Source organism: Dipodomys spectabilis, unplaced genomic scaffold (assembly GCF_019054845.1).
Source record: "Dipodomys spectabilis isolate Male_0828 unplaced genomic scaffold, ASM1905484v1 ptg000021l, whole genome shotgun sequence".
Classification (NCBI taxonomy): domain Eukaryota; kingdom Metazoa; phylum Chordata; class Mammalia; order Rodentia; family Heteromyidae; genus Dipodomys; species Dipodomys spectabilis.
In genome coordinates, this window is record NW_024870698.1 from 1,379,975 (window position 1) to 1,404,823 (window position 24,849).

The 24,849-nt window shown below is 40.8% G+C and overlaps 1 protein-coding gene across 2 annotated transcripts in view; it reads left to right on the plus strand.

The window, feature by feature from the left end:
- The window catches only part of C1qtnf7 (C1q and TNF related 7), an 86,256-nt gene extending 67,353 nt beyond the window's left edge, over nucleotides 1–18,903 (plus strand). For both annotated transcript variants that reach the window (XM_042674755.1, XM_042674756.1), the window contains 2 exons: nucleotides 12,423–12,668; nucleotides 17,907–18,903. In XM_042674755.1, coding sequence (XP_042530689.1) covers nucleotides 12,423–12,668; nucleotides 17,907–18,538 — 878 coding nt within the window. In that variant the 3' untranslated portion in view covers nucleotides 18,539–18,903. The remainder of the gene's footprint in view (nucleotides 1–12,422; nucleotides 12,669–17,906) is intronic.
- Nucleotides 18,904–24,849: the final 5,946 nt, after the last annotated feature.

Genomic DNA, 24,849 nt, shown 5'->3' on the forward strand with positions numbered 1-24,849 from the left:
TGTGTGTGTGTGTGTGTGTGTGTGTGTGTGTGTGTGTGTGTGTGTGTGTGTGTGTGTGTGTGTGTGTGTGTGTGTGTGTGTGTGTGTGTGTGCGCGCGTGCCAGTAGTACTGGGGCTTGAACTCAAGGCTTTGCAATCTTGCTTGGCTTTTTTGCTCAAGGTTGGTGCTCTACCAATTGAGCCACACCTCTTCTTCTGGCTTTTTGATGGTGAGACAAGAGTCTCTAGGATATGTCTGCCTGGACTGGCTTTGAACCTTGATCCTCAGATCTTGGCCTCCTGAGCCTAGAGTTACACTGGTACACAGCTGAACAAGCCCTTGCTTATTGTCCTCATGGAGTTTAAGATATACATACCATCCTCATGCAACTATTAGGAAAAGAAAGTAAATATCAGATGGCAATTCAGCTTCTAGCTAATAATAAGCAGTATGAACAAGTTAGTCATCATCTTTGTTATTAATAGCATTACAGTTATTCTCATTAAAACTTAATGATATTACTCATTTAGAATCCAGCTAAAAATTTAACCACCCAAAAATGTTTTCAAACCAAGTATCTAGTTTCAATGAACACTGTAACATGGGCATCAGCTACAAGTAAGGTCTAAATTCGATATACATGGTGATGATATATATTTATAAAATTTGACAAGTGCCTGGCAAATAGTAGATTCCCAGCAGGTTTCTGCATTGCCTATTCTTTGTCGTGATAGACTTGTTTTTGCTTTGCAACAAATAAAAATATAACTGTTGGGATGTTTGTACATAGGGAAATGGTATTATTAGTTATCAAATATCTGGCTCATGGGGGGAAAGGGGTTCATCTTTAGCAACAGACCAGAGATTGGGCACACTGGTTAAGGACAGGGAGGATGGTAAGACCTACTGGAAGACATCAGTGGGAGACAACAGTCCAGTACTGCTATAGGAAAGTAGGAAAAGGTTTCCCCTTGGCCACTGATACATACTCATCAGTGGTAGCCTTCAGAGTCCATCTGCACTAAAGACTAACTCTTCTGCTCATACCTTGGCATTGAATTAAAATTTATCATTAAATCAACCATTGAACAATAAAGGCTGTAAATGACAACCTACAGCCAGCATTGTACTTAATGGTGAAAAACTAAAGTCATTTCCTCTTAACTCAGGAACGAGACAAGGATGTCCACTCTCTCTCTGCTGCTCTTCAATCTAGTATTAGAATGCCTAGCTACAGCAATAAGACAAGATGCAAACATAAAGGGGATCCAAATAGGGAAAGAAGTAAAACTCTCCCTCTTCGCAGCTGACATGATCTTGTATTTAAAGAATCCACAGACTCCACTCCCAAATTACTCAAACTGATTCAAAACGTTGGCAAAGTAGCAGGGTATAAAATTAACCCTCAAAAATCAATGGCTTTTCTGTATGCCAACAATGAGAAAAGTGTGGCTAAAATTAGGAAAGCAATTCCATTCGTAATAGCCCCACAAAAAATACCTAGGAATTAACTTAACCAAAGAAGTGAAGGACCTCTATGATGAAAACTTTAAAAACTTGAAAAAGGAAATCAAAACAGAACTTAGAAAGTGGCAAAAACTCCCATGCTCCTGGATTGGAAAGATCAACATCATGAAAAAAACAATACTTCCCAAGGCTATCTACAAATTCAATGCAATACCTATCAAAATTGCAACCTCATTCTTCAAGGAAATAGAAGAGGCAATCCAAAAATTCATATGGAACAATAAAAGACCCCGAATAGCTAAAACGATCCTCAACAGAAAGAACAGTGCTGGAGGAATATCAATACCAAATTTCAAACTCTACTACAAAGCCATAGTAATCAAAACAGCTTGGTATTGGCATAAGAACAGACCTCAGGACCAATGGAATAGAATTGAAAACCCAGAAATGAACTTACAGACCTATAGCCATCTAATCTTCGATAAGGGAGCTAAAAAAATAGAATGGAAGAAAGACAACCTCTTCAGTAAATGGTGCTGGCAAAATTGGTTAACTACTTGTAGAAAACTAAAGCTAGATTCTTATATATCACCCTGCACCAGAATCAACTCAAAATGGATCAGAGACCTCAGAGTCAAAACAGACAATCTGAAAACATTACAGGATGGAATAGGAGAAACCCTAGGACTCCTTGGCACAGGCCGAAATTTTCTGAATAGAGACCCAGAAACACAAGAAATCAAAGAAAGGTTGGACAAATGGGATTGCATGAAATTGCAGAGCTTCTGCATGGCAAAGGACATAGTTAACAAGATTAATAGAAAGCCCACGGATTGGGAGAAGATCTTCACTAGCCATACAACAGACAAGGGTCTCATATCTAAAATATACTTGGAACTCAAAAAATTAAATCCCCCAATAACAAATCTTAAAAGAAACAACTGCCCAATAAATAAGGGCTAAAGACTTAAAGAGAAACTTCTCTGAAGAGGAAAGAAGGATGGCCAATAGACACATGAAAATATGCTCAACCTCCCTAGCCATAAAAGAAATGCAAATCAAAACAACATCTCACCCCAGTTAGAATGGCTATAATCAAGAACTCTAATAACAACAGATGCTGGAGGGGATGTGGACAGAAGGGAACCTTACTGCATTGTTGGTGTGAGTGTAAACTTGTTCAGCCACTTTGGAAAGCAGTATGGAGGTTTCTCAAAAGACTCCACATAGAGCTCCCCTATGACCCCGTAATCCCACTTTTGGGCATTTACCCAAATGTTCACAAACAAGACCACACTAAAGCTACCAGCACAACTATGTTTATTGCAGCATTATTTACCATAGCTAAGATATGGAACCAACCCAGATGCCCCTCAGTAGATGAGTGGATCAAGAAAATCTGGTATATATACACAATGGAATCCTATGCCTCCATCAGAAAGAATGACATTGCCCCATTTGTTAGGAAATGGAAAGACTTGGAAAAAATTATATTAAGTGAAGTAAGCCAGGCCCAAAGAAACATAGGTCCCATGGTTTCCCTTATTTGCAATAACTAGTATATGTCTGAGTCAAGCAGAAAAGATCAGGTAAGTTGATGTTAGGGAAATGAACCGTAAGATATGTATTCAAATGCTTTTTCTTTCATGTGATTGTTTCTAACACATTTACAAGATTATTTCTTTGTTGCTTTGTATGTCCCTCCCCCATGGTATAACCCCTGCTTTCACTGTATTTGATGTTGGTATAATTTGTGGAGGGGAAGGGAAAAAACAAATGGTTTAAATAGGGAAACAGGAGGATCCATTGCAACAATGAGATGTACAAGTCATTATTTGGAAAAATGAACTTTACAATTTTGGTGGGGGGGAGGGGGAAGGATAGGGTGAGGGTGTGGGGGATGGGAAGGGGAAACAAAGGAGGAGGCTACAATGCTTGATAAGAAATATACTCATTATCTTGCCCATGTAATTGTAACCCCCTGTGCATTATTTTCACAATAAAAAATAAATTTTAAAAATCAACTATTGAATATTGACATTTCTGGATTCAAGCCCATGGCTACATGTGGCTAACATAAAGATGAGTAAGGAAGGATCATTGCTCCAAGATGCTTTTTGTAAGGTGTGCATTACTGTACTTGGATCTGTAGCAGATGTAATTCTTGCAAAAAGCCACATTCCCTTAAGAAGCTGTAAATCTTTTTCTTTTTTTTTTTCTTTTTTGCCACACCTGGGGCTTGAATTCTGAGTGTGGGCGTTGCCCCTGAGCTTTTTTTCCCTCAGCTAGCACTCTTAACACTTGGGCCACCGTGCCACTGGCAGCTTTTTCTGACAGTTAATTGGAGACAAGAATCTTGTGGACTTTTCTGCCCAGGCTGACTTTGAACTGTGATCCTCAGATCTCAGCCTCCTGAGTAACTAGGATGACAGGCATGATCCATTGGCACCCGGCTGCAAATCTTTTAAAAGTAGAGGTTGGTTTTCTCATATAGATGGGGGCTCCAATAAATGACCTTCATCTTCCTGCTAGTATTCCCACCAGCTGAGAAATGAAGCAAAGGCCATCTTCACATCAAAGAAGGACCCACCACATGAGAACAAGCAAAGGCTCTTTATCCAGAGCTTCCCAGGAAGCGTGCCTCTGTCACTTGTGTTTATTCAGAGGCTCAAAGGGGAGAGAAGTGGGAAAGCCTTATGAAAACTGGGAAGGCTCAAGATGTGTCCTGACCAGAGGCTGTGGTGTGGGAAAGCTGGACACAGCTGGCTAGAAATGGGACGTGCTGTGTGCCTGGTGAGAGGGGCAGGTCTAGCTTGCCCTGGTTGGACTTAAATCGGAAATGGAGACAAAAATTAAGGAATATGTCAGTTATTGGTCACTAATCAATCCCAGCCATTTGGGGATGGAGGTTACAAGAGTTAGAGATTGGCTTTCTGGATTGTTGTCAGAGGTCTCAGCCTGACTTTCTACAAGAATAGTTCATAGCCAGGTGCTGGTGGTTCACGCCTATAATCCTAGCTACTTAGGAGGCTGAGATCTGAGGATCACAGTTCAAAAACAAGAGTAGGAAGGAAAATCTGTGAGACTCATCTCCAATTAATCACTAAAAAGCCAGAAGCGGAGCTGTGGCTCAAGTGGTAGAGCACCAGCCTTGAGCTCACAAGTTCAGGGACAGCATCCAGGCTCTGAGTTCACAGATGAAGACTGACTTTAACTGCATTGTCAACTTCAATGTGAAATATCTCACGATAAAAATTTCCTTGAGGACATACTTGTAACCTGGGGTCAGCAAAGATAGAATCACCGTGAAAGAATTGAATTTAATTGAAACTAAATACTTCTGTTCAACAGATGTTGAGAAGCTTTAAAGTCAAGTTGTAGGCTGGGGAAGTATTTGCAAAAAACATCTGAAATATATCTAGAACACACAAAGAACTCTTAAAAGACAAAAAAAAAAAACCTCGTATGTAGAAAAGAGATGATTTGACTGATGTTTCCCCGGAGATCTATGGGTAACAAATAATTACATGAAGAGATGATTAGGAAACACAGATAAGACATTGTGACACCACCACACACCAATTCATGGGGCAAAATTTTGAAAGCAAAGCCAATAACACCAAAGGATGACAAGGATAAGGAGCAACTAGAACTTTCATACATGTTGCTCAAGATGCAAATTGGCAGGCAGAGCCTCCATTAAAATAGTTTGGCAGTTTCTTATAAAGTAAAATAAACTTAGCATCAAGCTTTATAAGCTTACTGTAGTACCTAGAAACTCCAATCAGAAGTGAAAACAAAGCCACACACAAAGACCTCAGTACATGACTGCTTATTGTAGCTTTAGTTCAGAATAACAAGACTTGGAAAGAAAACTATCGTTCATCATGCACGAAGGACATGTTTAGGCCTTTTGTGGTACAATGACAGAATGGAACACTCGGCTACAAAGGAAAACGCAGCAACATGGGTAACACTGGAAAGCAATATGGGGGTAAGAGGTAGAGGAAAATGGTAGAAGAGGTGACTCTGATCCACATGCACCAGACATGGAAGTGGATGGGCCAAATCATAACCCTCTTGTACAACCATTTGTTTAAAAAAAATTTAAAGCAGTATGTTTTGTTATATAGGAAAGCTTCAAAAGTACGCATATTGGATATTGCATATTTTTTGTCAGTTGTGGGGCTTGAACGCTGGGCCTGGGAGCTGTCCTTCAGCTCTTCAGCTCAAGGTAAACACTCTACCACTTGAGCTACAGCACCACTTAGGGTTTTCTGATGGTTTATTGGAGATAAGAGTCTCACGGCCTTTCCTGCCTGGGCTGGCTTTGAACCTCGATCCTCAGATCTCAGCTTCCTGGGTAGCTAGGATTACAGGCGTGAGCCACCAGCACCCAGCATTGCATTGGGTATTATAGTCCAAAAAGGCCAAAGTATAGTGTCAGAAACAAAGTCTGTGGTTTGCCATGGCCGGGGTGGGGAGAATAACAAGAGAGACAGAGAGAGAGGAGTTGGGGAGTGGGGGAGGAAGGAAGGGGATAGAGTTGAGAGAGAGAGACCAAGAGATCAATGACTGGTGTGATGTGCAGAGCCCATTTTAGCAGCCAATAGGGCTAATTCTGCACATAGCTTCTCAGCACTGCATTCAGTCAGTGTCAAATCGGTACCTAGAAATTGACCATAGTAAAGTATTTACACACTAGGAACTATAAAAGCTACAATTATGTTCTGCATTTTTGAGAGCTGCACATTGTTAGGTGCCATGAGAACACTGACTAGATTTGAGCTGAATTCAATAGGGAAATGAAAGCACACACTTACGGGGGAAACGGCCTGCCTAGAGAAGACGGCCTAAGACCTTGGTCTTCAGGTGAGTGGCAGGGAAACTTGGAATCACATGTTTCTCAAAGTCAGAGCTCTCTGCAGCATGTTTTTCTATGCATCGATTCTCCCCCACTGCTGCTAACTATGTGTGAAAATGACCAAATGAAATGGAGACCAGCAAGTGTTACCCATATCTAAGTTGTGAATGTTGGAAGAGAACATTTCAAAGATTCATTCTCTGTGGATTAAAAATAAATAAATAAATCCAGGAAGACATAAATTCAATTAAGTTATTTGAAATAAAAAATATTTTTTAAAAAGGGCAAAAATAAAATGTTGCAAGCAGAGAAAATACTATGAAATGTCAAAGAACAAAGGGAGAATCTATGCAACAGCAATACTCACAAGACAATATGTTGGCTGATCTGTACAACTTGGGGAGTTGAGGGAAGGGAAAGAGGGAGAAAATGAGGGAAAGGGTAACAAATGAGACAAGAAATGTAATCACTTAATTGTAACCCCTCTGTACGGTATTTTCACAATAAAAAAATCACAGAATAAAAGAGAAATGTAATCACTACCCTAGTTATGTAACTGTAACTCCTCCGTACATCACCTTGACAATAATTTTTTTAATTCTTCAATTAAAAAAAGATGAGAAATCTTGTCACCTCAAATTTGATAAACATGAATGCAGAATAGTGATTAATAGAGATTAGGATGGGGGAGGGTAGTATAAAAGAAAATTAGATTTGATCAGGACATGCTGTATGTATGTGTGGAAATATCACACTGATTCCCTTTAACTTATACAGCTATTACAAGTTAGAAAATAATTTTCTATTATGTACATATATAAATATGGAACAGTGGAGCTTGTTGAGACTGATTTGAGGGAAATAACAAAAGAGAAATCTGATCAAGTTACATTTTATGCCTATATGGACATATTGAGATGAAATCCACTAGTTGGATGGAATCCAAGTAAGTGATACTAGTTAAAAAAAAAAAAAAAATGCTGGGTGCGGGTGGTTCATGCCTGTACTCCCAGCTACTCAAGAGGCTGAGATCTAAGGATGACAGCTCAAAGCTAGCCCAGGAAGGAAAGTCTGTGACATTCTTACCTCTAATTAATCACCAAAACCCTGGAACATGACACTATGGCTCAATTGGTAGAACACAAGCCTTAAGCAAAAGAAGCTCAGGGACAGCACTCGGGCTCTGAGTTCAAGCCCTAGGACTGACATGAAAAAAAAGATTTAAAAAAATCTGAACTGTAGTAGGCAATATTAAAAGGATACTAGAGAAGGTATGAAGCACACGCGCACGTGTACACACACACAAACACACACCAATATGAGTATCTATAAACTATGCCAACATATGGCTAAATGAGTCGAAAGTTGAGACCACATCTATCTTGTTATTGGCCATCAAAATCACTCAAATTCTGTGGCAGAGATTTTGTTTTCCAAAAATCGAATGATAAAAACCCTTTCTAGAACAGATCATCACTTACAAACAAATACACATATTAAAAGTTTGGACCACCTGAAATTAAAACTGACAATTGATACACCTTGTGAGAGAATATTCAGAATTATAAGGACCTTAGAAATTATGCAGGCTCACCATTTTACTTTGAGGATGAGAAAACAATTGAGGGACTCTGATGATATTCTACCCTAATTCACAAATAAAAAGTGACTTGCATCTATGCTCAAGGTATTTTATTGCCATGCCAAGTCAGCATTCAGATATTGAAAGACAGCAAATTCAAAAGACCATTTCCTGGGTAATTAAGACAAAGAATAAACCCTATCAGAATATGGAGTCCACTGCTGTCTTTGGTTAAATGTGTGGGCTGTATTCACATCCCTAACTCTTGGAAACAATTCTTTCCTTTAGAGTTCTCCTTGCTTGAAAAGAATAAGGGAGAAAGCAAGATGAAAACAAGATTTTTTTTCCAGTCACTTAAGCTCCATAAATGACATCTATGAATTATATATTGCTGTTGCCAAGGAGATATGAGAAATCCCTATGAAAAAGACACAAAGAAATTGATTGCACCAAAGATGACTAGTCTTAGACGTTGGACAATCGTTCCTCTTTTTGAGTTGTTATGATGGGTTCTTTGTGGGAACAAAGGCCCATTAGTCTGAAAATCCTCAATCATTTATCCATTCAACAAAGAACAAAGAAAACGTCAGTATGGTACTCATTCCCTCTTACTTTCATGCAACCCATAGAGCGAAGGACCATTTTCCTGCCATGTTTACCAAGAATTGGAGTAGTGCCCCCTAGCTCTTCCAGGACACCACCTGGGTCTAGACTCTAAAGATTCTACTTCAGAAACTCTCTAATAGGAATCGACTCTTTTCTCTAACTTAACAACTCTCATTTCCAAGCTGAGAGTCATTTTTTTTTTTTCCTGGACCCTCCACTCAATGGAAAACAAATGAACAGGGAAAGCACTAAATAAACCAATCTGAAAATGAGGCCACAGCACATCAGAGATGGAGAAGCTTCAAAACTGACCAGTCAAGGAAAGCAGGCATTTCGAGCTTATCCCAAAGAAAACAGTCGTTTTAACTGGTCCCTGAGTTGAGCTTTCCTGGATGAATAACTTCCAGGGCCTCTGGCTCTTTGGGATTATATGGGACTATTTTTAGCACAACTATTTCAGAAATCTTTTGAGAACTTGGACCCACCATTCTGTCTGGTACCAAAAGCAAGTTTTTCACTGAACTCTCATGAAAGATCCTCAGATCCCTTTTGCACTGAGAATCCTGAAGGAAACCAACTCAGAGCACGGTATGGCATGTTTTTCCTCTTTGTAGAGTTTTGGCAAATGTAGGTGCAGTGGCTTGTCTTCCTTAGGGTAGATTTTTAGTATATTAAATAGGTGGTTCTATATTAAGAATCCAGGAAAAGTGGGGACCTTGTTCTAAATCTCTGGTCTGACTCTAGTTCACAACCATGGACAATGGCTCCTGGACCTTGCTTCCATGGGGCTAAAGGTCTTTAGGAGGATGACAAGAACTTAGCATGGCTTTGTAGACTATTAAATATTTTGTAAATACTAGGATTTTTTTTTACTGTGGTACCATCATATTACATTTGAAAAAAGCCCAAACTTTATAAATTGTGAACTTTGGATAATACTAAACACTGATGAATATATACTTTTTTTTCCTTCATTCGTTCTTTATTCGGCCTCTACTATCACCGCCCAGTTTCTGTCCTACAATGTGAGTTTGCTCATTGCTAGGGACCAAGCCATGACACCAGATATTGCATGACCTTTGTGAGGACCTGTCTAGTGTTAAGGCCAGGGAGCTGATTGATACAGGAAAAATAGTTCAACAGAGGAAATCAGGATCCCAAAGGAAAACATCAGAGCTGCATCACAGAAGAAACTGCGTGTGGACGGGTAAAGGCCCTATCCTATTCCAAGTCAGCACCTCTCCTTATATAGCCAGGGAAGAACAAAGCCTTACTGGAATGAAATCTCCACATTGGAGGACAAGAAGGCCTGTGTTGCCTCTCCCTGGTCACCTATTCCCTTTCCAATGATTTCCAGGCAACATGCGTTTTCCACTTGAATTAACAATCAAATCCAGCCCTTTGTCCTGAAATCGGATATGATAGCTTCCCTCTCTCAAGGGTTCAGAGACAAAAAAGAAACTCAGTTCAAATCCTGACGGTACCATCTTAGGACAGCTCAGGCACAGCCACAGAGAGACTGTGGAATCTCAGCCTCTCTAAATGTGACTAAAGAATGTGATAGAAATCATGCATGCTTGTCCTTTGGTGAGTGGCTAACGTCGGCTCGCATGATGTCTTGAAGGCTCATTCACCCACGTTGTATTAGATCCTTCCTTTATAAGACCAAATAATGCTTCATTGTATGTGTTTACTATGTTTTGTTTATCCAATCATTGGACACTAGACACAGGCTACTTCCACCTTTTGGCTACCACAGATAATGTTGTTAAAATCTGTTTGAGTCTCTAGGCTTACTTCATTTGAATATATACTCAGAAGTAGAATTGCTAGGTTCTATGGTAACTTCATATTTAACTTTTTTAGAGAATTGCTATAATGTTTTCCATTTTCATCAGCATTTTTTTCTTTCTAGAAGCAAAAGTATGCTTATATGTTGTTAGTAATTTCCAAAAGGATATCTCAATCTATGAAAGTGTTAGCTAGCACAACCCTTACATGGACTAAAATAATATTTCTCCAAGTGTTTCCCATCACTAGATTAGCAAACAAAAGATCCTTTGACTGAAAACTTTAGGAACCAGTCTCTACTACTAGTCACAATTCGGTCTTAAAGATTCAAAACAATCATTAACATGAAAGCTCTGGTATATAATATGTGCTTTTAAATATGTGTTTTAAAAGCTAAAATCCTGTTACATTGTTGTCTCTATAGAAAAATAAGACAAAAAAAATCTCCAATTAGCAGCCCAAACAGACCTGTTTAGGATTAGCATTGTTTCCAGAGCTTTGATTTTTCTAACTCTAAAGGAGCATGAAAGTATAAAATAAAAACTGCACTTTAGTACACTGTACACATACATTTGCATAATGTAACGCTTTAAAACATATTGAGCTATGCCTACTAATGGATATATTTTCTTTAGGGGATTTTTAAAATATTCTGTAGTTAGATTATGCTGTGTACTGAATTGATTACCTCGTTCCAGTGGTGGTGGTGGTATGTGAGTGTGCACACACACAGACACATACACACATGCATGCACACATACCAGTACTGGGGCTGGAACTTGGTGGGGGGCGAGGGGCACTCATGTTCAGGCTTGGCTTTTTTGTTCATCCTAAGGATCATATATTTACCTTAAAATATCAGGTTGCTTCAGCCTATACTGTCCCTCTCCATCCACCCTCCGCCTGTATTCCAGGATGCCCTACAAATAAAGGACTAGTCCTTCCCCACTTGCAGCTTTGTGGAGGGTGAACCCAAGTCCTATTAAATTAGAACTGAGGCACGCTGCTGCCTCCTTCGCTCAGAGCAGCGTGGCACCACGCATGGCTTAATTTCACACAGCTCTTTAATTGACCCCGAGTACTAACAGCTTAATGGGGCGCCACAGCATTATATCCTGCAGATTTTAAATTAAAGTTTGAGACTCCCCTCCGGATATGCGCAGTACTCCAATTAACGTGAACTGGCATTACCCATGATTATCGAGTGAAAAAGATGGTTTTCCTGAAAAAATGCCTTTTCCTTCACTCTGTTATCAAAAGCCCAAGAATCCTAAGAAAATGACCCAGGATGCATGCAGAGATTAGTCAGAGTGATATCCAGATGGTGTTTATGTTGACAGAACACTGAAAACAACATAATGGGTGGCCATATACATAAAAGTACAGAGCAAAGCAATGATATTTAATGTCAAGAATAACTTGTTAGAAAGAACAATTATTGACATACTGCAATTGTTAAGGGATTATGGATGTGTCACAGTCTCATTTCCTGTACATCATTGACAAAAAGGGCTGGGAAGATGTATGGAGTAAACTGAGAGGGGGCCGGGTACTGATCACACCTGGAAGCCAAGGATGGCAGTTCAAAGCCCGCCAGACAGGAAAGTGTCTAAGAATCTCTAATTAGCCACCAAAATTCTGGAAGTGGAGCATGGCTCAAGTGGTAGAATACCAGCTTTGAGCGATAAAGCTAAGGGTTAGTACCCAGGCCCTGAGTTCAAGCCCCAGGATTGACACCAAAAACAAAAACAAAAAACCTCATGAGCAGTAATCATCTTGTCTCCAAGTGGGTCAACAGTTCCAATACTGATCTTACTCCTTTCCACCTTTCATTTGCTATTTTTTTTAAGGGATAATTTGGCAAAAACTTCATTGAAAAAACGTAAACCAGTCCTTCATCTGCACCAGGGCAGTGGGAACTCTGTGTCAAAAGCGTGTGCTAGCAGCCTGCCATGGGGCTGGGGGGGGGGGTGGAGGAGGGAGGGAAGGGGACCAGTGCCTTACACATGTGGAAAAGACACACGCTGGAGTGAGTTCTCACAAATGTGTCTCTTCACGCTCAGACGGAATGGATTATGCGAAACCCTCACCCTGAGAGGGTGCCTTTATGTCCGTGTGTGTTTCTCTTCCAGAGCCAAAGATGTTTGTCTTGCTCTATGTTACAAGCTTTGCCATCTGTGCAAGTGGACAGCCTCGGGGCAACCAGGCCAAAGGAGAGAACTACAGCCCGAAGTACATCTGTAGCATCCCTGGCTTATCTGGACCTCCAGGCCCGCCTGGAGCAAATGGCTCACCTGGGCCCCATGGCCGCATTGGCCTTCCGGGAAGAGATGGCAGAGATGGCAGGAAGGGAGAGAAAGGTGAAAAAGGAACTGCAGGTAATACATGAACTCCATTAAAAAAATACACCTCGTTCACCCCCACCTGGAAACGATTCCCTCTGTCTTTGCTCCTTTTTTTCTTCTGTATTTCACCATTATTCATCATAAGAATTTAGCTAGGCACCAGTGGTGCCTATCTGTAGTCCTAGCAATTAGTCCTAGCTGAGATCTGAGGGTCATCGTTCAATACCAGCTGGGGCTGGAAAGTCCTTGAGCCTCTTATCTCCAATTAACTGCTAGAAAGCTGGAAGTGGAGCTGTACCTCAACTTCCATTGTTTAAGTACCCACTTTGAGCAAAAGAACTCAGAAACAGTATATAGGCCCTGAGTTCAAGCCCCATTACCCATAGAAAGAAAAAATATTATTCAGTCCTTACTGTTCTTCAGATACTGCATTGATCTTTTGACCTGAATCCTTACATTATTACATGACAACTCAGACAGACATTAGCGTATAGGGGAGTGAGGAAACCCATGGCATGGTGAAATGGTTTGGAGGCAAGAGGCATAGCAGGTGCGATTTTCATGCCTGCCAGAGGTAGACTGTGATGTTAGATGCCTGAGGTAACCAAGCTATTCTAGCTCCAAACAATGGCTCAGTGCATGGATAGAGAGCGACAGATGGGCAGGGTGAGAGGTCTACAAACTGAACACAGTTGAAAATTAGAAGCCAGACATCCAGTGTCATTCTGTCCTCTACTGATACACTGAATATAGATCCCCCTCTCCCCACACAGGATTCTAGACTTTATTTTTCACAGATGAAATGACAGTAGCCTCACATTGCTATCTCTCCCAATTCATCGCCTTCCTCCTGGCCTGTAGTAGTGAAAACTGAGATTTCTACAGCTCCTGACAGCAACACAACTGTCCCCTCGCCTTTCCGTAATTCTCACTTTTGTCCTCCCACAAATAAGTTGGCCTGGGAAGCTTGCCAGACTGTGCCCCCCTTCAAGGTAAGCCACATGGAAATTCTAAACAGGCTGCGTGAACTTTTAAAAGAGGATGGGATTTGGAATCAATCTTTGAAAACAACTTTCTGAAGGTAAAGTTGAGACAAAGAATAGGAAGGGAGGGAGAAATCATTAGCTCTAGGAACCATGCTTTTAATCTAACCATCATGATTTCCTGGGTTTCTGTGAGACAATACAACAAAATTCAGATATTGTAAAATAAATGAATTTTCCTTGCAGGAAATAGTTGACAAATGAATAGCTAATAGCTAGCACTGTTCACTATTAGATATCTGTAAGTAAAGATACAACATCAGAACCTTGAATCTAGACCCTAAATGTATTATTCTAGACCACTGAGCCAGGAATATCTTTGGAAACAGATAACAGCATCAAGATTATGGTGAGATATTACTGATACATTTAGTTTTACTATATCTAGAAATAATATCATTGCCAAATGTATAAACATTGAAGTCAGAAAAATCTCCTTTATACTAACAATAATATAGATAGATAGATAGATAGATAGATAGATAGAGATATCTCTTGGCTCTTTCAGTTACTTATTCTTGGGGAAAGCCTTTGTAATCTCTCTCAATTCCCTTGTTTTAAGCCAGTAATAGTAAAGGTGATTGTGAAGCATGAAAACAAGAATACTTGCAAACACTTCGGAGCATACCTGCTATGTAGTAGGCACTCAGTAAATGTTAGCTGTTATATTTAGATCTGCAAAGATAGCCATATGGTATGCTAAAAGTATTTAAGCTGTCCCATGAAATTTTAGTGTTATCTCAGATTTAAGTATTTTGAATCCCTACAGTTTGAATCATATGTGGTTATACCCCATCTCCACCAATCCACCTATGTTCATGTACTTATAACTCTGCTAGTGGCTTTTTACTGGTTGGACATAAGAGTCTCACAAACTTTTTTTCCTGTGCTTTGATCCTCAGATTTCAGCTTCCTGAACAGCTAGGAGTACAGGCATGAGCCACCGACACCCAGTTACCTTGCTTTCTGAGTATATGCAAAAATCCATAAATGGTGGCTAGGTAGATGACATGGAAGGTCAAATACAGAAAAACATACTTCATGGGGAATTAAGAAGAAATTCTTTCTGTCTGGGCTACAGTAGCTAAGCATTAACCAACCATGACTCAGAATTCTCCTCTCTATGCAAGCATTTATCTGAGTAGGGAAAATAATTCCTCCCTTCTTTCTAGTCTTAATCTGTAGGTCCTGAACATATGAACTTTCTTTTTCAGAAAAAAAAATGAATAACTGCTGTAAATTAATGATCCATGATGATCAGCCAGCAGTTGAGCATACTAAATATTGTTATAGAAAATCCAAGCATTGAGATTCCAATGTCATGATTCTAATACTAATATTATTCCATTACTATTATTTGCATTCCAATACTTCTTATGATTCAATCTCAGTAGTTTCAACACTGGGAAGCTTAAATCCGAGAGATCAAGCTCCTGCTTTAGACCCAATAACTATGGCTGACAGGTTTTTGTCCCAGAACCACTGACTAGTTTGGGGTAAACTTAGGCTCATTTTCCCCATATTAACAAATGGAATATTTGAAATCAGACAAGGAGTGACTTGCTGGAAATCAGAGGTGGGAGGAGTGAGTTTGTAATGAAGTCTTAGGTTTAAAATCATTACTAGGACCAAAATAATTTTTTCATGTAATTTTGTGTACTTTTTTATTGCAAAAATGCTGTACAGAGGGGTTACAGTTACATGAGCAAGGTAATGAGTACATTTCCTATTGACCATTGTTGCCTCCTCCTTTGTTTTCCCCCTGATTAATGCATCAAAGGCCAGTGATGACGACAGAGAAAAAAAGTGCAGCTCCTAATGAAGACAAATGATCATTTAAAAGCCACAGACATTGATTCTGAAGTTAACTTAATGGCAAAATAGCTTGGCTGTTCCACTTCTACCCAAAGAAATGAACAAGGAAATTTCAGACTATTAATATCTTATTTCAATAAACAGATATCAGAATGTATTCTTGCTGGAACTAGTAGAGTTTTAACTTAACAACAAAACCCATCTACAGCTAGGGGACAAGACAGTAATCCCAACTCACCAAGAAAAAAATCATATTCATTGTTAGAAGTATGCATCATAAATTGTTGAACAGCTGCTTTCCAAAAATTATTAAAACAGAGTACTTGGTGTCTTAAGGATAGATGCAGATTTCATTTCCCTTCAATGTACATTGTCCAGAACACTCTATTGCTGACTTTGCCAACTAACGGGGGGAAACAACAATGTTGACGTATGTGTAACATGCAAATAAATGATATCAAAACACTATCAAGATTAAAAAGCCTTGGCTTCATAGAAAGTCTTGAGAACAAAACCATGGTTAAAAAGAGAAACTGCATCAACTATTTCCTCTGACGGCAAAAGTACATTACAGATTACTCAAAATTTGGTTCCTTTAGGAGAAAATATTCTTATATAAGCACTATTTGTTCAATGGAATTGCTCATAAAACTGGATAACATCTTTTTATGATATTGAGTCATTCCTATTTTTACCCAAAAAAAGTAATTTTGCCTTTTACTTCCAACTGAGCCTACCTTTTTCTTTCTTTCTTTTGCATTTAGCCTTTAGTGGATATTCAGATATAAAAATTTGAACATAACTTGGACATACAGAAAATAACCCTGTATGGTGAGTTTGAATTTGTTGAGATCCTTTCACAACTATTACTTCTCTTCTACATATAAAATAAAATTCAGCCAGATGCCGGTGGCTCACACATGTCATTCTACCTATTCAGGAGGCTGAGATCTGAGGATTGCCATTTGAAGCCAGTCCAGGCAGAAAAGTCCATGAGATTCTTATCTCCACTTAACCACCAGAAAACCAGAAGTGGTGCTGTGCTCAAAGTGGTCGAGTGCTAGCCTTGAGTGATAAAGCTCAGGGACAGCACCCAGGCTCTAAGTTTGAGCCCCACAACTGATGAAAAGAAAAAACTCTCAAAGGCCTTGCTTAAAAGTATCCAACCACACAGCACAGTCAGCCAGAATTAGGATTCTTGAGTTCAGCCTCAAAGGTAAGAGATAGCTGGACAGAGGGAGAGGAGAATGACATGGGTTGGAGTCCCAACTTGCTATGCAAGCGTGCTTCTTCATTACTCTGGGATTAACAGGATTTATTATATGGTGGTGACACTCATAATACTTTTGTTAGTATAGCATACTGAGCCTTCTCCAGGCATCAGCCACCCTTTACAATTTACACTCCTACCACACTCCCAGTGGTGGAGACAGAGGCAGCTGAGTAAAGCAGGAATGAGTTCAGATCTTCTGCCATTGCTCACTAATCATCAGTCCCCTTAAACAAACTGATTTCTCAATGGTTCACTTACCTCGTTGACAGTGGAAATAGCAGTTCCTGCTTTTTTGTAAAGTCTTTGTGGGATTCCTTTATTTAGTTATTTATCCTATTATCTTTAGATAGTTGTGCAAAAATATGGGGTTCAGTTTAACATTCATTTCCTTTTTTGTTGTTTGGGTTTTCTGTTGTTTAATATACTTGTATGATCTTTAAGTAGTTCCACAAAGGAGCTGCCATTCAACAAAACAGTTCATGAACACAGGGCCTCTTGATCAATGTCACCCCTTTGGTCACTCTTTCCTCCCCCTCAACTTCCCTTCCTTCAGTTTTCTTAATTTTTCAACATATGCCTTGAATCTCAAGACTCCCCCACTTGCCTCCCCCTTGTAAGGTGTCAATAAGACAGTGCATGCAAATGAAACATTGTTCTTGCTGCAAAGTAAATGGTTAATAAATATAAGTACTCTTCATTGTGATTCTTTTATTATTAATACTAATGCAAAATGAGGTGAAATAGTTTCTAAGGACTTGTCTGGTTCTATATTGCCCCCACCCCCACCCTCAAGAACTTCCTGTAGGGAGTAAGATTATCATAATGAATTCTTCCTACAGCGACCAGTACCTGGATGTTGGTGAGAAGCAAAGGATTCATCACGAAAGTGAGGGTTAATTATCTTCATTAGTCATGGCGTAAATGAAGACTCTCATACTTGTGAAAATGGATGTAAAATTCTGTTCAAATGTTTCTATGTTTTTAGTGCACTAAGGATTCTTAAAGGATTTCTTACTTAGAGATACACTGTTGCATGCAGGTCGGCTGATCGATTCGTTAGGTTGTGCTGAGATGATGTGGGTAAGCTGTTAGTAACTCTTTAAAGAAACCATTGATCCAAATTATCAACTCTTTTTGAAGGTCTAAGAGGTAAGACTGGACCCCTGGGTCTTGCTGGAGAGAAAGGGGACCAAGGAGAGACCGGGAAGAAAGGACCCATGGGACCCGAGGGAGAGAAAGGAGAAGTTGGTCCGGTGGGCCCTCCTGGAGCCAAGGGAGACCGTGGAGAACAGGGCCAGCCCGGGCTGCCCGGTGTGTGCAGATGCGGCAGCCTGGTGCTCAAGTCCGCCTTTTCCGTGGGCATCACAACCAGCTACCCCGAAGAAAGACTGCCTATCCTATTTAACAAGGTTCTCTTCAATGAGGGGGAGCACTACAACCCCGCCACCGGGAAGTTCATCTGCGCTTTCCCAGGAATCTATTATTTTTCTTATGATATCACGTTGGCCAACAAGCACCTAGCCATCGGGCTGGTCCACAATGGACAGTACCGGATAAGGACCTTCGATGCCAATACGGGGAACCACGACGTCGCTTCCGGGTCCACTGTCATCTACCTGCAGCCAGAGGATGAAGTCTGGCTGGAGATTTTCTTCAATGACCAGAATGGCCTCTTCTCAGACCCAGGCTGGGCAGATAGCTTATTTTCTGGATTTCTCCTCTACGTTGACTCGGATTATCTGGATTCCCTATCAGAAGATGATGAACTGTGAACATCACACCGAGGGACCTGAATCTCACCACCCCAAGGGACCTGAATCTTCCAAGATCACTGTGGCTTTCATCTGGGATGAGGGGAAGATGGATCAAGCAGGAAGGAAGGGGCACCAAAGCCACTCGGCAGCTTTTAAGGAATAGTTCTGGCAGAATTTATCAAAACAAGGTAAAACACCAAAGAGTTGCAACCACACCAAGATGAACTCTATAGAATAGCCTCCAGATATTGCTTTCTCTGGAAAGTCATGTTCGTAAATATTTAAACAAATTGAAAACAATGTTAACAAAAAATTTATTAAATGTCCTTAATGATAAAAATCAGCTGGCAATGTTATTGCCTTATTAAATCTTCATAAAACTATGTTTTTGTCTGTTATTTGAAAATCATAACATACCAAAGTCTTTGACAATTCTCAAATGGCTATAGGCCAAAACACAGATAAGAGATGCTGAGTATTTTTTGAAGCAAATTAAAGTGAAATGATAAATTTCTTTGTTCGATTATTCATTCTTTCATGCTTGTGTATATTCACCCACTTGTATACATTCAGTGAGACGGGTAAGGGCCAGACACAATGGCACCACATCAGAAGGAATATGAGTTAAGACAAAACCTTACCTTCATTCATCCTCGCATGTGGTGAGCACATGGCCACAATTCATTGGGAAGAGCAGATTGACTCAAGGCTAAGTGTGCACAGAACCTGCTTTTTCTGGGGCTGTGATTTAGAGAAGCTTTTATACTTAGAAAGACAGTAGGCATACTAAGGGGGGGTGGGAGTGTGTGTGTGTGTGTATGTATGTGTGTGTAATAGAGTCCAAGCAAAGAATTAAACATTGTATTCTCCCATCCCTTCCTCAACATATCATTGTTATTTATATTTGAAAAAGGTGAAAAGCCTAAGGAAAGAGAAAGCCTAGCAAAAGGAAGTTACAGCAGAGATGCATGGCTAATAGGTCATCCTCCCAACTCCTTTAACCTAACGATTTTTCAGGACCAAGATTTTTCCTAAGAGCATTCTCACAAATAAGGACACTACTTTACATTGTAATAAGACATGTATTTCCTATGAATTCCCTAAATCTTAAATTCAAATGATGCCGAGAACATATCCCCTTATATTACTAGTGCGCTGACAGGAGGAATGAGAGGAAGGAAAGGGAAGAGAAACCAAAACATCTGAACAAATAGTTGTGCCTTCCAAGTCTAAACCTTCCTTAATCCACTCTGCCATTTTGTCACCACCTGAACTATAATTGCCCAGTTACTCTCATCCGTGATTTTGTCTCATCTGCTATTCCTCTGGTTTTTGTCATCAACTTCCCTTTGTCTTTCCTTTCAGGTAAGTTTCATATATATATATATATTTTTAATTGTGGAAATACCATATAGAGGGGTTACAATTACATGGACAAGGTAATGAGTGCATTTCTTATCAAGCATTGTTGTCCCCTCCTTTGTTTCAGGTAAGTTTCTATGAATTGTTTTCTCTGCTCACTAATTGAATAAGTACTGTAATGATGCTACGTGTAAATCACCAGGCTGCATTCTGTGAATACAGAAAAACACCAAGATGAGCAGGGCATTACCTCCGTCGCCAAATTTCTTTTTTTTTTTTGGGTCCGGTTGTGGGGCCTGAACTCTGGGCCTGGGCGCTGTCCCTCAGCTCTTCACCTCAAGGCTAGTGCTCTACCACTTGAGCCACAGCGCCACTTCCGGCTTTTTTTTTCTTTGCTTATGTGGTACTGAGGAATCGAACCCAGGGCCTCATGCATGCAAGGCAAGCACTCTACCACTGAGCCTCCTTCCCAGCCCCCCATCGCCAAATTTCTAAGGATACAAGAAATGACATCACACATACAAAATTGTATACATTCTAGAAAAGAACATAAAATATGCCAAGTACTAACATGGAGATAGTGACAAAAAATGCTTTGAAAGAGAAAGAATGCTTTACTCCTAAATTCCAAGGTGGCTCCGGCATTGTAGAGCACATGGGCAGCAAAGATGGCGCTGAGAGGGAGTTGAGTGGGCAGAGCCCAATTTGCCTTACGTTCAGTGCGTAACCAGCCCATGGAAGCTTAGGTGCATGATAGGGTGTGACCTTGACACTGATTGGTTCCTCTTCCTCCCCTGCCATGCCACCCGCTCTTTTTTGCTTTAAAAAGGGCTTGTTCTGTGTTAATAAATGAGTTTTCCTGCTTGACTTGACTCCCCGCTGTGTCTGATTATCTCCCAGGCTAAGGCAGGCTGGGGAACAGGCAAGCGGCTGCACTTACCTTTCCTCGACCCTGTCTGTCTTTCATGGGACAGACCAAGACCCTACAGGGCATACCAAGGAAATCTCTGACCCCTGGGCTTTAAGAGACAATAGGACATAAAGTGGTCCAAGACAGAGACAGTGCTCAGAATCAGAGGTGTTGAAATTATTTGATTGGGGAATAATTTTTTTTAAACAATATTGGTTATTTAACAAGTTAGCTAACATTTAGTTTGATTAAATAAATAGAAACACTTCTTCACCTATTTTCTAAATGTCTCCTTTCTTATAGTTTGAAAATATTGAGTATCAGCCAATGTTAAGCATAGTCTATCAAAATTAAGACAGCCCGGCTAGACAATGTGGTTCAAGCTTGTAATACTAACTAGTTGGGAGTAAAGATCAGCAGGCTGTGATTCTAAGCTAGCCCAGTCAGAAAAACTTGTTAGACCCCCATCTTAACCAACAGCTAGGTACAATAGAGCAGGCTTGTTATCCCAAACTACAATGGAAACACAATGATGGGACAAGGAGAACACAAACAGGAGGATTGCAGTCCAGGCCAGCCTAGGGGGAAAAAGGCAAGATTCTATCTTGAAACTAACCAACACAAAAAGAGTGGTTCAATTGGCCTGTTAAGCAAGAGTGAGGACCTGAGTTTAAGACCCAGCACTACCAAAAAATAAAAATAGGAAAGCCTGGCACATTAACCTTAAAACAAGCAGAAAATGTGATAAGGCCACAAATGACTCCAGTGTTGAAACATTTGTATGTATGAAAGGCCAAACTGTGACACAAAAGGAGAGGGGAAAGGAGGCGCCAGGTTTAGAAAAGAAACAGGGGTATTGGCAGTCAGAAGCAACAGGTGACCTCCCCAAAATATTTCCATACAAAATCAAAACCACATTTATTTTGTCTGGCTGTTGCAAAATAAATGAGTTGCTAGGATTTTTTTTCTCTGAGATAATCTAATTTTTGGTAACATTTGGTCAGAATTGACTAAATATGTTGTACCATATGAGCTCAGCATTTGTGATGATCCTCTTCTATGGGTGATCACAATCCTGACCTCTAACGGACACTTCTAATGAGAGAAGATGTTATTCTTGACAGAAGTACATCTTCCCGTCAAACCCTCTGATGTTTATATCACCACCCTAGAAGATGCAATGATACATATAATTACCTGTTTTTTTGTTTTGTTTTCTTTTTGGCCAATTCTGGGGCTTGAACTCAGGGCCTGGGAACTGCCCAAACTTCCTTTGCTCAAGGCTAGCAGTTGAGCCACAGTCCCACTTCTGGCTTTCTGTTTATGTGGTACTGAGGAATCGAACCCAGGGCTTCATGCATGCTAGGCAAGCACTCTACCACTAAACCACATTCTCAACCCCACATGCCAATTACCTTTGAGAGATGCCTTGGGGAAGGGCATCCTATGAGTTCTGTCTCTCTGTGAATCAAGAAACACTGCTAGGCCCATTTCATTCCTAAGACAACATAACAGCACTGAAAAGTCAGCCTACAAAACTCAACACTGCCATTCTGTTTTCTTCCTGGGTTTTTATTTTGTTTTGGGTTGTGTTTTTTGTTCCATTGTTATTGTTGTTTGGTCGGTTGGTTGGTTTTAGATTCTGGTTGGCGGTTTAGCTCAAACCATCCTTGACCTAATGATATTCCTGCCTCTGGCCCCAAACCACAGTCCCAGAGTTTAGAAGTTATAGACATGAATTACCATGTCCAAATATTTTTGAGAGATCACACATCAATTCCTAAAGATGCCATTGATACTGTGTCCTCCATAAATGACTGTGTCCTTCATAAATGGCACTGTGCCAGGCGCTATTGTACTTGTAACGTGTCATTGTTTTATGCTCAGGAAGAGTCCAAGACATTAAGGAGAACTCAGTACCACTGCCACCACCTTTGCCATAAAAGGAAGAGTATTCATGGATGTGTCAGGGGCCTCAGTTCATGAGAAAGGAGGAAGACAGTGCGTCTTGAGATCACATGACAAGGTCTCTGAGTTCTTCCATCTTGGAAATGTGCCACAGAGGCCACAGACTGGAAGCAGCCACATAACTCAAGATCAGTTTGCTATGAACAGGCAAACCAAAGGACTGTATTCAGAGGTGCAAGCAGGGTTAAATGCTCCAAGTAAGGGTGTTGGAGAATCAAAACAATAGGAAACCATTACCACCCAAAGGCAGGAGAGGATGAGGTGGTAGCAATGGTATTGCTAAGCTGAGCATTTGAATGCTGAAGATTTAGAAGAGAGACCATTTTTACAGATGGTCTCTATCGCTGGGCCATTCTACAGAAGCTATACCTAGAGAAGAGCCACTACCAGGACCTCACAGATGCCAGGAGGAAAACAAAGCAATAAGCCCTTCTCTTTCCTTCTTGATCAATTCTAGAAAGTAAAGGAATCTGGGTGGTGCAGGATGTAGACATGGCCTTCTGCATGATGAGCAGAAAGGAGGAGGGGAGATGGACAAAAGAGTCAGAAGACTTAGTAGAGGGAATTAACCAGCACAGAATCCCCTCCTAGATCCCTTCCATTCTAAAGTATCCAAAATCCCTTACAGCTGCTGCAGTAAACCTGGCAGCCTGTCCTGAGAAGGGCAGAGGGGACCCCTTCCAGCATGGCTTAGTGCTCCCCATAACTTAAGCTCCAGGCGCTCTCGGGTCTCCATAGTCATCCAACTCCACTCAGGAGAACATTGGATGGGAGTGTGGATTCAGGGACTTGCAGAGAGGAGCAGAGGGTTCTCCAGAGTCCTCTCTAAGCCACCCTGCTACACTTACAACAGCAACGAGCAGCTGGCGGAATATCAGGGGCTCAGAATCCTAGCCAAATAGCTTTCCAGCTCATCATGAGTTCAATGGTCTCCTTGCTACTCTAGAAATGAGAATCCAGAGGCTCAGTACACGCGTGATTTAGCCGCCGTAAAGCTTTAATAAGCATAGTTTTACTCCCGTCTATCTGCCCTCAAGTCCAGGCTCACACTGTACTCCTTGGCACAAATGGCATCTGCTTTAAGGTACAGTTTCACAGACAGGGCAGTGACCCACAAGGCATTAAGACTGGACCTCAGGGTCCAATGTGGACCCTTTGCATTGGGTCTGACTCTGTGAAGAATACCCAGGCATCTTTGGCACATCATAAAGCTTTAAAAAAAAATACTTCTTTTCCTAACAATAAAGTCTTCTATAACACACACACACACACACACACACAAACACACACACACACACACACACACACACACACACACACACACACACATTCTTCTCAGGATTCTTCCTACTAGAAGGCAAATGCAAGAAAGACCACACACTTCCCATGGGTCTCATCTATTCCTCAAAATGGTTTGTAGACCAGAATCTTCCAAATATTTTCAAAAACTGAAGAGTCCTTTAGGAAAGAAAAAAATTTTTAAAGACTCTATGAGCCTGGCAGAAGCAAGCGGGCCAAGGGTTTGATGCCAGCCCAGGCAAAGTCAGTGAGATCCTGTTTCAACCACAAAATATAAATCAAAGGGCTGGGGGCATGGCTGAAGTATCAGACCATTTGGCCTTGTGGGGACCTGGATTCAATCCCCAGTATCCCTCCCCGCAAATGTAGACACTGGTGGAAGCTCACAATGCCTTACTGTGGTTTCCAGAGATGTGTTCACACGTCCTGCCTATTTTTGCTCTATGGCATGAGATCTCACCCTCAGTAACGTTGGCATTTCCAGCCAGATCATTCAACAGGAAATGTATAGGATTTACCTCTGGCCTCCACCCCTCTTCTCCATCATGACAACCAGTAATGTGCTCAGAGATCAGCATGTGTTGAGAAGGTCAGGATTGTCCCAGTTGAGAACCCAGTATGGCACAGATCTGTCCAGTCCCCGACCTACCAATTTGTACAGAGCCATTTTCTTTACTTATTTTTGGGCAGTACTGAGATGTAAGTTCAGGTCCCTGCACTCGCTAGCCAAGGGATGTACTTCTCAAGCCATGCCCCAAGACCTGCCCAGAACCCTTTCCTAACTAGCCTT